Below are 13,919 nucleotides of genomic sequence, written 5' to 3'. Positions count from 1 at the left end.
TCTTAACTGACAGATTAGACAAATGTTGCAGTTTGTTAAGTAGCGGTTTAAGGTCATTGTCATTTGTTAACATGAACATGTATATAATTAGGTATTTATTCATGTAGAAGTCAAAATAAAATAAGTAAACTAATGTGAATTAATATACTTTTTGCATTCAAGTTGAGAGAGAGAGAGAGAGAGAAGTTATATTGGGCTCAAATATGAATTTTCACATTTTTATGTGGACCACAAGGAATAAAAATGAAAGGAAGATTTTGAAAATGATTTATCATGTTCATTTACATCTACTGCATGTTTAGATTTTTAAAAATAGAGAATCAAAAATTATTTTAGATTTAATTTTTATATGTTAAGTTTAATACAATAGAACAAAATGAATCAAATCACACAGCTTTGTTTAATGAATGTGTACATTGTACAAAATTTATTAGAAAAATCGGCCTCTCCAAAAAGTCTTGATTTTTAAGTCCTCTATAAATAAATGAAACTAGGCATCAATTACTTAGCTTTAAACTTTGAAGATACAAAATGCATGACAAAAAAAATGTTTATGAACAAGCACAAGCCGACGATGGACAATTTCCTTTAGCACAGTTGGAGATGCACCACTTATCCAAAGTGGGATTCCCCGCCCACAAATTAATGGCGCGACAACCGGAACCAGAGGTTGGCTTCACTGATGACGTCATAACTGTTTCTGTTGTCGTAGGAACGGGAGTGGTGGTGGTAGTTGTGGTTGGTTTTGCGGTGACCGGTGGTGGCTGAGTTTCTGTTGGTCTTGTGATTACTACTGGTCTCGGTGTGTTAGGGGGGAGCGACGTCTGTACCTGAGGGAGAGAGGTCGTCTTGGAGATGATTGTGACGTCAGCACATCCGTAGAATTCCTCCTGCGGGCCACAGCCTTTGCAACTGCGTCCGTCAGGTCCAAAACCGAAATTGTTGCCTGAAATCATAAAAAAAGATTGGCCAACCTGCTTAACTTTTAACCATTTATAAACAGTGATTTTTACCAATGAGTCAAACTTGTTCTGGTTTCTCATGCTATTTGCCTGCAATATAATACATCTAATCACCACTGCATAACCTGTGTTGACCCAATGTTTACCTGTGTGCCATTTCCATTGTATCACGCACTGTGAGCATGTCAGACCTTGCGGAAGTTGCGCTTCAAGCAAGTACCTGCCAGTAGCTGTCACTTCTGTGTACCTGTCAAGAAGACCATTTAAAGTCTAGATTTGGCGAAGTTCGTATACTTAAGTCTTAAATACTACGAAAGGGTCAAAGGATTCCACACAGAATTGGTGCTAGCTGCAGGTCTGTAGCTCCCGGTCTAAAAAAATTCGGATAGACGACATGGTCGTCCATCCGAGTTTGTTTTTTTTAGACCGGGAGCTACAGACCTGCAGCTAAATTGGTGCTTGCAAGATTTTTGAACCCCAACTACTGTGAAAAAGAAAAGATAAATAAAAAAAAATAATTAACGCGATCTCTGAGCGATGATAAAAAATGCTGAGCAAGACAAAATAACGTCATAATGTATGCAGGAATTCTCAGCATGGCATACAATTAGTTAAAGTACATGTACAACTTCCTACTCATCTTCGCTAGTCAAGGCCGGTTTCTAATCCTCATCGTCCCTCAAAAAACTGGAGCGATGCGGATCAAAAATCCTTGGCTAGCAAGGATGTTTGCTAATAAAATTGATTGGACATTAATTAAACTTCTTACATATGTAAAGACTGGAAGCTATAAATTAACACAATACGCTTCGCTGATTGGTTTCTTTCTCGACTCTCTAGAATAATATGCTTTGCTGATTGGTTACTGGAATCGACTCAATAAAACAATATGCTTCGCTAATTGGTTACTTGAATCGACTCAGAAGAGCAACACGCTTCACAAATCAGTTGCTTCAATCGACTCACTGTGTTTTGCCGTCGCTAAGGACCAGCAGATGTTGATCCAGACAAGCCTGGGACACCGGACTGGAAACATTATTGTTCGGACAAATCCGGAATTCGAAGAACCCGAAGTGTAGTGCCGTAACCTCTATCACTAGGTCGATAGTCTGTCCCTCAACGTAACGGCGCCCGATTATCCCCTTGGCGAACCTCCCCCCAGCCTCGTTGTCACGTGGTCCCTGATAGGGGTCGCCACACACGCCGCATTTTCCTTGGTGGTACATCCATTGGTTCTGTCAGTGAGAAAATAGCATCCAATGAGAAAGCGTTTAACAAACTGTTTAGGCTACATATTGTAATTCACTTCTGTTTAAGAATCGAAATTGTTATAAACTACAAGTTTTATGACTTCATGTCTTTAAAAATCCAATAATGATAACCAACCTATTAGTAATTACGAAATGGTTATCAGCCACTACATTGGTTATTATGTACGACCGTAATGCCTTTTGTTATGGTGAATTCGATTTGATGGTGTAAAACACATCTTTATTGTTGTGTTGGCTTTCTAATATAATTTTCGTGTGTAACTTAAATTTTACAGGTTTGTGGGGACGTAATTTCGTGTATTTCTTTATATTTACATTTTCCAGTGTTTTTGCCTGTGATAACACTACATATCGATTTTGTACTATATAACCCATAATACAAATGACGCCAAATCGAGGGGCCAGCGGAGTTTGCTTAATTATTTAAATATATAATCGTATGATGGCTTAAAATTATATAAATATAAGTAATAAGGAATCATTCGAGATGATAATTTCGGTCGGGGTGTGATCAAATCTATCATAAAGCCCTTCGGGCTTTATTGGATTTGATCACACCCCTAACGAAATTATCACCTCATAATACTCAAAGAATGATTCCTTATTCCTTATATACATACAAAAAGACTTAATCACCCTTATTTATCAATTCGTGGAGGATGTTAATTCGTGGATGAGAGATACCCTCGAATTCCACGAAAATTGAGCCCCCACAAAATCTAATGATTCCACAGTATCTGTATTTGTTTGGCCATTGCTCTTTGAAGAAGCTGAGTGGTCAATAGCTCAACCCCCAGATCTACCCTCAAGAAATCTGATTTTATTATTTTTAGCCACAGACTATCATTTAATAAACATTATTTCCATATATTATCTTTGAAAATTTAATTAATTTAGATACCAAGCTCTTCTTAAATTAATAAAATCTAAAAATGGCTATATAGCCATCTAGTCCAGTGCATTGTCCTAGGCTTATCAATTATTCTATCACCTTTAAGGAGACTGGATAGTCAAAAAATTACTCATGTATGTCTTTAAATTTTAGAAATGATTTTTTTCAGCCATAACTATTATTCGATAAAAAAAATCCTAATATTTTATAACTTTAAAAATTTGAATATATTCCTAAATTTATAGAGGAAATTATCATAATGATATTAATGCAGTTAATAGAATAGCTACTATCATCCAAATCTCTTAAACATTCGTCACAAACATATCACCACTACCATATGGGCGTTATCATAGTGCAATCATTGTATCCCACTGTTTAGAAAGAAAAAATCCCCAGATTGCGTATATTCAAACCTTTAAATCACCACAAATCCGTGTTGTTCACACGCCTGACCATATGACGGTTATATTTCTGTTTATCCCGGACCTAGACCATCAGGTGTGGAATACCTAACCCTTAAACAACAACACTCTAAGATAAGATAAACCTAATGTTTTTAATGGGTAAAAGTGATTTTTGTAAAATAATCATCAATATACTAGTAAGTGAAATTATCGGGGGGGGGGGTCACAATTGTTAGGATGTAATGATACTCTTGAGAAGGGAGTTGTACAAAGATATAGACAAAAAAAAAACAAAACAAACAAAAACAAAAATAATAAACCGAAAATACATTGGTATTTGACTTATTTTTACTAGATGATAAATTTTATGGCAAAAAATCGTATTTAAAAATGTTTTCTAGCATTGGTATACCTAATGGGTAATTTGATGAGTACCCAGTTCCCTTAATTATTTTGTTCTGAATATGATGGGATGTTTCAAAGAATAGATTTTAAAAAAACTTCTAGATGATAAAGCTTGTTAGAATTAAAAAAAAGTTTTAACTATTATCTTTATTTAGAAGGTTATAATATCGATTATTTTTTTGTGCAAAATTCTACTATTTAAAATCCAGCATTCAGAAGTTCACGAAAACAATTTCTATGGTGACTGATACCGCTATTTTCTTGCATAGTGATTTTGATTACTTATTACAGAAATAAGAAAATTTTTCTTGTCAGGATTCCCATGCATGGTGACCTTAACGTGAAGGCATTCAATCTGTTCAGAATCTCTTATTCATAATCGTAAAATTGACAAATAACTGACAACATCTCAAAACAGCACAAAAGTGCTACTTGTGAGCATTAAAATAATGTAATGAAACGTAAAATATAAATTCTATTGAATTGATATTGATCATGTTACTCCTCTGTTGTAAGTGCTAAAATCCATCATATTAGGAGTAAAATTATTTGGGTTTTTTGTATATATATAAAAATATAAAATTATCCTATTGATGATATTGAGATTCAAAACCCCCGAGCACAGTTTTCGGATCCAATAGCTTATTCACTGACCATTCAGCGTAAGAATTTTTCGCCATAAGTTAAATGGAAATGTTCTCCAATTTTATTTAGAAATGTGAGCCAATTTGCGTCTTGTTGCAAAATAAAACATGAAATTCTGGTGCTGGCACCTTTTATTCTTCACGCCTATCATTCCTACTTATCATTCCGTTTCAAAGTCGATCCTTACCAATATAAACAATAAATAAATAGGTATTTGCGCACCGTGTAATTTTCGCCCCTTTAAACTTGCAAACAGTTTCATTCCGTCTTGAATTCGCTCAGACACAGTCGTGTTTAAAGAAAGATAGTTTGATACATTGGAATTTGCGTTGTCTTAAATTCGCCCGCTGACAACGAGGGCGAAAGGGGTGAAAATAAAACAGGGGCGAATATTTCTCTGTATACAGTATATGTTTAGTCAAGCCGGTTGGGTGGTCTACAGTTTACCTATCAGATATATAACGAGCTAACGTTGATTAAATTCATTGTTTTTGTTTTAAAGTCTCGTTTTCAATATTTCTTTGGCTATTGTTCTTCCTGATGTACAATAATCAATTTTTTGTAAAAGTGAATAGTAAGTAACGAGGTTTGTAAAATTTTATTGTTATCATCATTAAGTTACGAAGTTTTAAAACGTCGAAAAAGTGAGTATGCAAGAGTCTTACTCCAAGCCGGGTCTAAACAGTCTGTTCATAGCATCATGTATAATTAAGTAAAAAAGGTTATTTTTATTAAGAGTTATGCATAAAAAGTCAATGCTATCAAATTTAATAAAAGGAAACTTTATTTTGTGTTTTAAAGATTTCATTATATTCGAAGTAAAAACTTTCGATGTGTTTTGTCGAGCTGTGCTAAAAAGACCCGAAAAGGTTCCAGGATTTATGATTGCAGGAAATCGTGACGACTTACCGCGAACCCTCCGCAGGACAGTTGGTTGTCATTATAGTTGACGGCGGAGCTGAGTCCGAACCTCCACATGCTTGACCTGGAGGGAGGGTCCAAGAGACGGCCGTGTCCACTAACGGACACCAGCAAAGTACAGAGGACCAGCAAACCCAACACCACGTGATCCATATTGCAATGAAAAAACGTCCTCACAAAAAAGTTTTTGGTTGGAAATCTCGGAAAGTATTTTTTTTTATTTATGTAAGAAGATTTCACGGAATCACATTGGATCCTTTTAAATTCCGAAAATTAATGATTATTCCCAGTTTTAAGTAAAAACAATAAGTAATGGTAGAATATCACAATAGAAGCGTGTACTTGCTTGAGCCTATTTATCTATCATTGAACTGTGGAGTAATTCTTATCAGCAAGACAGAGAGAGGGGGTTTCCGGTTATCACAGAGGGGTTAGACGTGCCTTCACGTGCTTCGACCCAAGTTGTCTCCTCGGAAACTCAACAGCCGTCAAAAAACTCCACCCTCACGTCCGTCAGTGGCAATCTAATTCTTTGATGAGTAATATGTTCGAGTGGGGGAAAAATTGGTCGGTGAAAAACGTACATATTTGCAAAAATGTCCCGAGATTAACATGTTTGTGCAAGGATTACGTTGGTTTTCTCTTTTTTGACAAGTTTATCCATTTCGGTCGATCAGTTCCACCCAGGCATCAGAAATATGGAGGAGATATTCCTCTTGAAGTATAGTGGCCATTATGATACCGCGCCCTTATCGTTTTTGTTTATCGTGCGGTAATCGCCAATTCTTAAACAATGCCGAACTGTTCCTTATAAACACGCACCGCCACAATATTTTGATGCTATGGTAATATAGCGACCAGTGTCGTTTGGAACATCTCTGACGATGCAACAGAAGACTTTCGGTATCTCTCGGTCGCGTGCGTATCGACTTGTTTGGACGCTTATCAATTTTTATCTCCCTTCTTTAAGTGACTGCTTGTCATTTCAATGAGAGACACTTGATAGGTACATGTACACCTACTGATAAGACACTCTACAAAATTGTTCATGTAATAGTCATGCATGTTTTGAAATTTACATTATTCTTTGGATCTAACAACTAAGGTATTCGAACAGCCTCGAATGGATGCATTCTCTTTGAAAGCTTGTTTGCTATTTGCTGATTATCTTTATATATTTACACGAATCCATCTGTATTCTCAAAACCTCTACTTTCAAGGGTTAGACGGAAAGACATGCAATGTCGTATAAATACATATATACGTTCATATATACGTATATTCCCTTGTCTACTTTTGGAGGAACTGCGTATTGTTTGTGTCTTAAACAGTACAGTACAATTTGTGTATGTCCAATTCCTATATGTTGTCATCATAATTTTGTCCCCTGCAGCCACTTTTTTGGGAGTACGTAAAATTGGTATGAAAATAAGGAAATGAGGAGTGAAATTAAAGTTATATAGTTCGCCAGCCCCCCCCCCCCCTCCCCCCGGATTAGGATTTTGAAGATTTTGGTAAACTTAAAATTTCCCTTTTTTTTTCTTTTTTTTTTTTTTTTTTTTTGCTTGTCAAAATATTTTGGATCAGTCTGGCCCCCCCCCCCACTTTCAAAAACGATGCTACGTGCCTGCCATGTTCACACAAGTTCCCTCCGTGCGTCTGTCTGTTTCCTCATCCTCGTCTTTTCATTGTTAAATAACCCCTTATATGTATCCTATTGTTATCTTTTCATTAGTTCACATCCTCTACCCATATCAGGATATGCGTATCATTATCTTTTATGTTTTCTCATGCTGCACAAACTCACCGCAGCTAGGTTTTTGCTGATTAAAAAAACATGAATCAAACATCAAATTTGAAATTCAATGTGTCATTCATTGCAGATGACGAAAACGAGGTACATTAGACTTCAAGCTATTTTCACAACACAAAAGTTACCTACATATGCTGACCCCATGAACCTACAGAATAACAATATACATATATATTAATATATATTCTCTATCTATACCACTCTAAGACCTGACTGCCTTCATCCATTTCTATTAATCTTTTCATTACTTTTATAGCCGTTTGACGTACCAGCCGATGGATGTGTCTGCACATACTAGTATGTACATGTACTGTATACAGGGAAATACTCGTTCCGTTTTATTTTCGCTCATTTCGCCCTCGTTGTGGATCAGCGGCGAATTTAAGCCTGGGCGAATTCCAATTTTTCAAATTATCTCTTTTTCAACACAACTTTGTTTGGGTGAATTCTAAACGGGAAGGAGTTGTTCGCACATGATGAAGGGCGAAAATAACAATGGACGAAAATAAATTTGTATATTAATAGTAAAAATACTTTTCCTTTTAACTGAAAATTTAACTGAAGATTAAAGTACATGTATCTCTGTTAATCTAAAATCAATGTAATTCTGAGTTGCAAAATGCACGATAGGTTTGTTATTGGAGTGAGACAGTGATTAATATTGTACCATTTTCTATTTTCCTTCTACAAAATCATTTAACAAATATGCTGTTGTTTATGTTTCATTTATGATAATATTATAGTGTGAAAAAAAATCCAACCTGAAAGCTACTTGTCATTTCTGAAATACAATTATTGAACCGCTGAAAAAAATGACTATAACAAACTGTCAACCATCTCAAAAATCCATAAAACGAAAAAAAAAAATTCAAAGCAGAGCAACACGGACCTCCAAATAGAAAGAGGTAGGATCAGGTGCCTAGGAGGAGTGAGCATCCTCTGCTAACCGGTCGCACCCGCCGTTTGCTCCTTGTCACATTTGGGCATGTCATAATCGAGGTAAATGTCAAAATCGGGAATGGTCATAATAAGTAGAAAACGAAATGTTAATGATTTGGTCTGTCTGTGATGGTCAAAATACAAACCTTGGCCTGGCCCCCACTTTTTCTCGCAGCAAATAATTTTCTTAAATTTACATAGTAAAAATCCCCCCACGGATTAGGATTTTTAGGATTTTAGGAAATTGGGGTTGTTGTTTGTTTTTTTCTTTTTTTGGCTTGTCAAGAATTTTTGGATGAGTCTGTCCCCCCTTTCAAAATCGATGCTACGTGCCTGAATATCTCATATGTACACGAATAAGCTCTATTGGCACGTTACAATAGGGAGAGGGGCTGCCCCCTCAACTTTAATAAAAAAAAAAATCCGTATTATATGTATTAAATATGTTTCTAACTAGAAAACCGAACGCACGAGTTAAATGACCCCTTGAATTTTTGTCGTTAACCATTTGTTTCTTTGTATATTGAAGGTGGACTAATTCATATTTATTAGGACCTTTTTCTTATATATATTCAAATATATATTTATATAAGAATAAATATCATTGCGCACTGCACCCCCACCTTTTGCACACACTTTTCATACAGTATCAATATCGTTACCAGTAAACATGGTTTTTTAAACAGATTAAATGATATGATACTGATAAGCCTTTTAGAGTACCCCCCCCCCCCCCCCCCCCCTTTTCCCCACTGTTCAAGAATGTGATGTTGTGCAAAACTATCTTTAACTACGATCAAGCTGCTACTGTATTTCAATAAATACATTTTTTTTTCTTGGTACTTTTATTGTATCAGAGGCAGTCTCCTAAGTTTTATGAGCTGAGTATTTTTCTACCAAGAGTTATCCCGCTTTATAAGACAAATGTGAGAGTAAAGAAAAACCATTCAATATGAGAATTTATCTTTGCTTTACTAAAATAATGTCTTATTGAAACTCTCTTTAAAATACCATGTCAAGTACTTTCAATATTGTAGAAAATAGACCTCAAGAATACATTAATGATGATCAGAAATGAAAGAAACAAGTATGTATGCGGAAGCTTTACTTTGAAAACCGATTATAATTCACAGCGCCATTTAATAGAAACAGTCAGACTGACATCTATACACCCCTTTTAGCGATCGTGCGAAATCTACAGCTACCTAAGAAAAATCACGGACTGCACGAAATAATCAAAAGAATGAAAGTCTGCTAGAGTCAAATTCCCATGTAAGACATCGATCTTGACTATTTCTTTTATCTTAAATATTGATGTTTATTAAAATAGTTTATATCACTTACTCCTTCCGATCAGTTGATTAATTTGTTAAAAGAAAGATATCAATATTGACAATAAAATGCTTTCGATTACAAAAATGTAACAACCATTGCCGAAAAAATCTACATAACCCGCATCATCAATAACTAAAGATAGCATTTTATTCTTTAAATATATTTCTTTGATTCTGTTAAAACATATGCACATAACTCGATCAACCGCGCATTTGCAAAACTTAGTAACAATACATTCACATACAATAAAGGTTGGCAGTATTTTAAATCGACCCATGCAAGCAACCCTCTTGAAAAATGATACATTAGCATCCTGGCATTTGTGAACAAAAGCGCATAGAAGCTTAAATGTAGTTGTGAGTACAAGAAATAAATTTACACATCAAGAAGTATAAGAATCGTGACTGTTATTAAGAATAATTCACATTTGAAAGGAACACATATGCCATAATATGACTAAAAAAGAAAATCTATGTGTGGGGCGTATTTTGGATACTTCAGATTCATGGGCAGTATCTATACATCGAGTTCTTTTGGTCAAAAATCCTTTAGTAAGAATTATTTTAAGTTTATTCTGTCTTGACAGCAGATAAGCTGTTTTTCAATTCAAAAAAAAAATGTAGCTACTTGTAGGTTGTTGAAGTGTTTAAGTTAGGTTTTTAAGTTTTGACTTTAAAATATATGGATAAAGCAAGAGGGTAATTGATATCTGTTTTAATCTCATTAAAAAATTACACTGTAGACACAATGAAACTTTTGCAATTAGAATTAATGGCATGCAACGAAAACAAAACTGCAATTGGATCAAATAAGAAAGTACATGTATCCTTTTCTCGGCCTAAGGCACAACGCAAATCGAACCCCCACTTTGAAATCATGCAACGTGTTTACGACTGCGGATGCTGCGGGAAAATTAACATGTGGGCGGGGTAAAATATAATAATGTCCAATGAAATTGCGTTAGACGGATCTTAACACTTCTTAGGAAAAAAAGCCGTTAAAATAGCATTTAAACTTTTTATTAAAGGCATCATCGGTCCATGCGTGTACATGAACATAATCTAGGATTTTATCTTGAAAATTTCTCGGCATATTCTGACAGTATCGCAAAATGTGTCGATATATATACTAGTATGTTCAGTTTTATAGATATCTGTGTCGAGGCAAATATATCTAAAATCAATAAAAACAAACGTTTTTTGAACTTAACAAAAAGGGTGCAACATACATGTAGTGGAATTTCCCTTCAACTTTTTTGATTGTCTAAACGGTGCTTTATATGTCAATGCCCTCATACGCAAATGAAGTAACCTAAATATATTTTCATTTATTTTACCAGCAATTTAAAACTATTTACAAATGTGTACATTGTACCGTATGTACAATCAGAAATAAAATGGCCCGAATTTCAGTACTTCGATTGTAGCTTGGAATAGAATGTCTACATTTTAGCAGCACGGTTTTGTTTAAAGAAAACAAGACCAAAAGAAAAGGAAGAGAGGCGAGAATTTAAAGCGTCGCGAAAATTGCATTCTTTTCCCTGCGGACACCTAATTAGTCAACTGTGTCCCGCGCTTAATTTTTCCCTATTAGAGAGTACATCTGTTAATTAAGGATGTAATTAAGACGGTGTTGGTTTGGTGTAAACATTCTGAAAACTTGCTGCAAAACGACGATAAATTAATCATTTCAACGCCCTGTAACAGTACATTTCCTTCAAGCTTGTAAACTGTTGTGCAACAAGAAAAATGATTAGATATTAAGTATATTTCTTGCGCATGTATTGGTAATATTTGCTTCCCCTGAACGACATCTATTGAAATTCCATTTTCCGGCCCTTTTTGTGCAATTTGATTTGATTTTTCTATCCTTGGTACGTTCAAAGGTGGTCGTTTTGTGCGTCAGCGAACGTCCAATTTCCCGAATAATTTCTCGGGATGTCAACAAAAGTTGTTTTTACGGAATGGTGGAGAGTGTGTGTTGACCCTACTCAGACAAAGAGAACCCTCACTCCAAACCCAAGGTAGCGGAACAGAAGTTTAACAAAAACACCGACACCTTCAATAAAACCCGGGCTTGTTCCGAAGGATTAGATCGCTAAATGGCAAAACTTCCAGTACCCCCTGGGGCTAGAAATTAAAGTCTTCACTTAACCGAAGAACTTTCAATTTTTTTGTTCAAATATTTCTTTTAAATTCTGTCAGATAGCATCTATGATTACCGATTACAAATGTTATTCTTTTGTATCCATTCGATGCACGGACTCGGTGGACCGGAACGGGAAAGGGGATGACTAATTGCTACATCGAGATCGGACAATTGTATTCCGGGCCTTTTAAATCTCCGGACTTGCTCTACAAAAATTATTAATGAACGTTCGCATGTAATTTCACACCTTCACGGAATTGGTATTTTTATACTTTTTTAATTTTTTACTTATGAATATTTATAATGGTGAATGAGCAGCTTAGCTCTCTCTCGCTTTATTGGTGGTTTAGTTACCTAGTAATGGCAGTGACCTTTTAGTACAGGTGTTGTATATACCATCATAGGACAAGTGAACATTCAGATTGATGCTTTCATTTTGTGGAGTTTAATACAGCAAGTGGACGAACGTCTATAAAGGTAAGCTATTTCTGCCTGCACGCGAATGCTCGTGCACGTGCACCTGTATGTTTTGATGTCGATGACAATAATCAATATGCATTGCCGTTTTAAGAATGTATTGTTATTATTTATAACGTATGTATAAATAATTGATACTGGATATGAGTTAATACAATGTATTTAACTGCTTAAATATAAATTATTTCTGTTGCAAAATCGGTCCTCTCTCTCTCTCTCTCTCTCTCTCTCTCTCTTTCTCTCTCTCTCTCTCTCTCTCTCTCTCTCTCTCTCTCTCTCTCTCTCTCTCTCTCTCTGCAGTGGCATAATGCATATTTAGATATAACAAGGCTAAAAAGTTCGATTTTATTTAACCTGCATCAGTTTAAAATTATCGATTGTTCTTAATTCTGAAAAGACACATTATACATGTGTATAAAATTTTAATATTTGTCACGAAACAGGTGGTCATATGTATATTAATCAATTATAATTTCCGAGAAATTAGGGTCTTTGACTTAGTTAAAATTTTACATGTTCATTGTAAAGTTATGTATAGAGCAGTATAAAATTATCAGAACACCAAATGAATTCGATGATTTGTTAATTGCCAGCTGTTAATTGGAATATGTAAATAAACAGGGCAAGATATTCTGTCATTTCTAGCGTTTTTACTGTCATTTTGGTACTAAAAATTTAAATGTGGACGAGATTTGATATTCATCCGTATACATTATTTACCGTGGACTGACTTTCATCTTTACATGATTGATTCAAGATATATGAGAGAGAGAGAGAGAGAGAGAGAGAGAGAGAGAGAGAGAGAGAGAGAGAGAGAACATGCATGGTGTCAATTATCATATCAATCAGACCATCTGACACGCGTATAAAAATTTTAAAAGTTACGACAGGTGCCCGCTGATGTTTAGAATTCTTGTAACCAAAACTTAAAAAGGATTAAAAAGAAATTCGCACACGAATTCGACTTCACAAACCTTGATCTATACAGCATGTCATTTTTCCTGACAATTCTTATTGCTGATTTATTATTCACCGATTCTTGTTCGACACAGAACTTTTTTGTCGTTCTTGTGACATTTCGCGGATAACAGAATGTTAAGGAATAAATTTTGGTAATGTAATGCATGACGGATCAAGGATTTTGAATAAGTTTTTTTGTCATTCGAATTCGTACAAAAAACTTACTAGTATCTAGCCCCAGTTCTTATTTAAAAGCATGAGAGAGAGAGAGAGAGAGAGAGAGAGAGAGAGAGAGAGAGAGAGAGAAAGAAAGAGAGAGCATTGAAATAAAAAACCTTGCATTGTTTCGTGACGAAAATAAAAGAACATCAGTTTTTATGAATGAACAATATGCACGCGGCTACAGCTGTTTTTATAAAATTAACCCATGTCCACGGCGAAATAAAACATGTCACACTCAATGTTATTAGAAAAAACTGTTTGAAAACTCCCCAAAATATATGTTGAAAATCAAAATTCTGATACTCTGACTCAAGAAATTAAACACCAATAATTCGCCCATTAAATGGGTACATTAAACCTGAAATGACTCAAATATCAACTCCATTTAAATCAACAACGTGGAACTACGGTGTAATTATACTTGGTTTATGGCTGTGCAAAATGTCCAAACATTCTCTCTTGAGAGCCCTTTATGGCTTTTCAAGACATTTTCGCCTCTGTGTTAAAACTTCTTAGATTGAC

The 13,919-nt window shown here is 35.1% G+C and overlaps 2 protein-coding genes across 2 annotated transcripts in view; one reads left to right on the top strand and one right to left on the bottom strand.

The window, feature by feature from the left end:
* Positions 1-381: 381 nt before the first annotated feature.
* On the bottom strand, positions 382-6,368 carry LOC105324085 (uncharacterized). Its single transcript, XM_011423140.4, has 4 exons — positions 5,492-6,368; positions 1,929-2,197; positions 1,109-1,209; positions 382-946 (listed from the first exon to the last, which is right to left on the bottom strand). The coding sequence occupies exons 1-4, from the start codon at positions 5,654-5,656 to the stop codon at positions 552-554; spliced, it is 930 nt and encodes a 309-aa protein (XP_011421442.2). The 5' UTR covers positions 5,657-6,368; the 3' UTR covers positions 382-551.
* A 5,409-nt stretch (positions 6,369-11,777) lies between these two features.
* LOC105324086 (uncharacterized) overlaps positions 11,778-13,919 on the top strand; it is a 32,080-nt gene continuing 29,938 nt past the window's right edge. Inside the window, exon 1 of the mRNA XM_034464524.2 lies at positions 11,778-12,215. The gene's annotated coding sequence lies outside the window, so the exon portion shown is untranslated. The remainder of the gene's footprint in view (positions 12,216-13,919) is intronic.

This window comes from Magallana gigas, chromosome 1, assembly GCF_963853765.1.
Source record: "Magallana gigas chromosome 1, xbMagGiga1.1, whole genome shotgun sequence".
Lineage (NCBI taxonomy): Eukaryota > Metazoa > Mollusca > Bivalvia > Ostreida > Ostreidae > Magallana > Magallana gigas.
The sequence above is the reverse complement of the archived record's forward strand: the minus strand, read 5'-3'. Positions and strand labels throughout refer to the sequence as shown.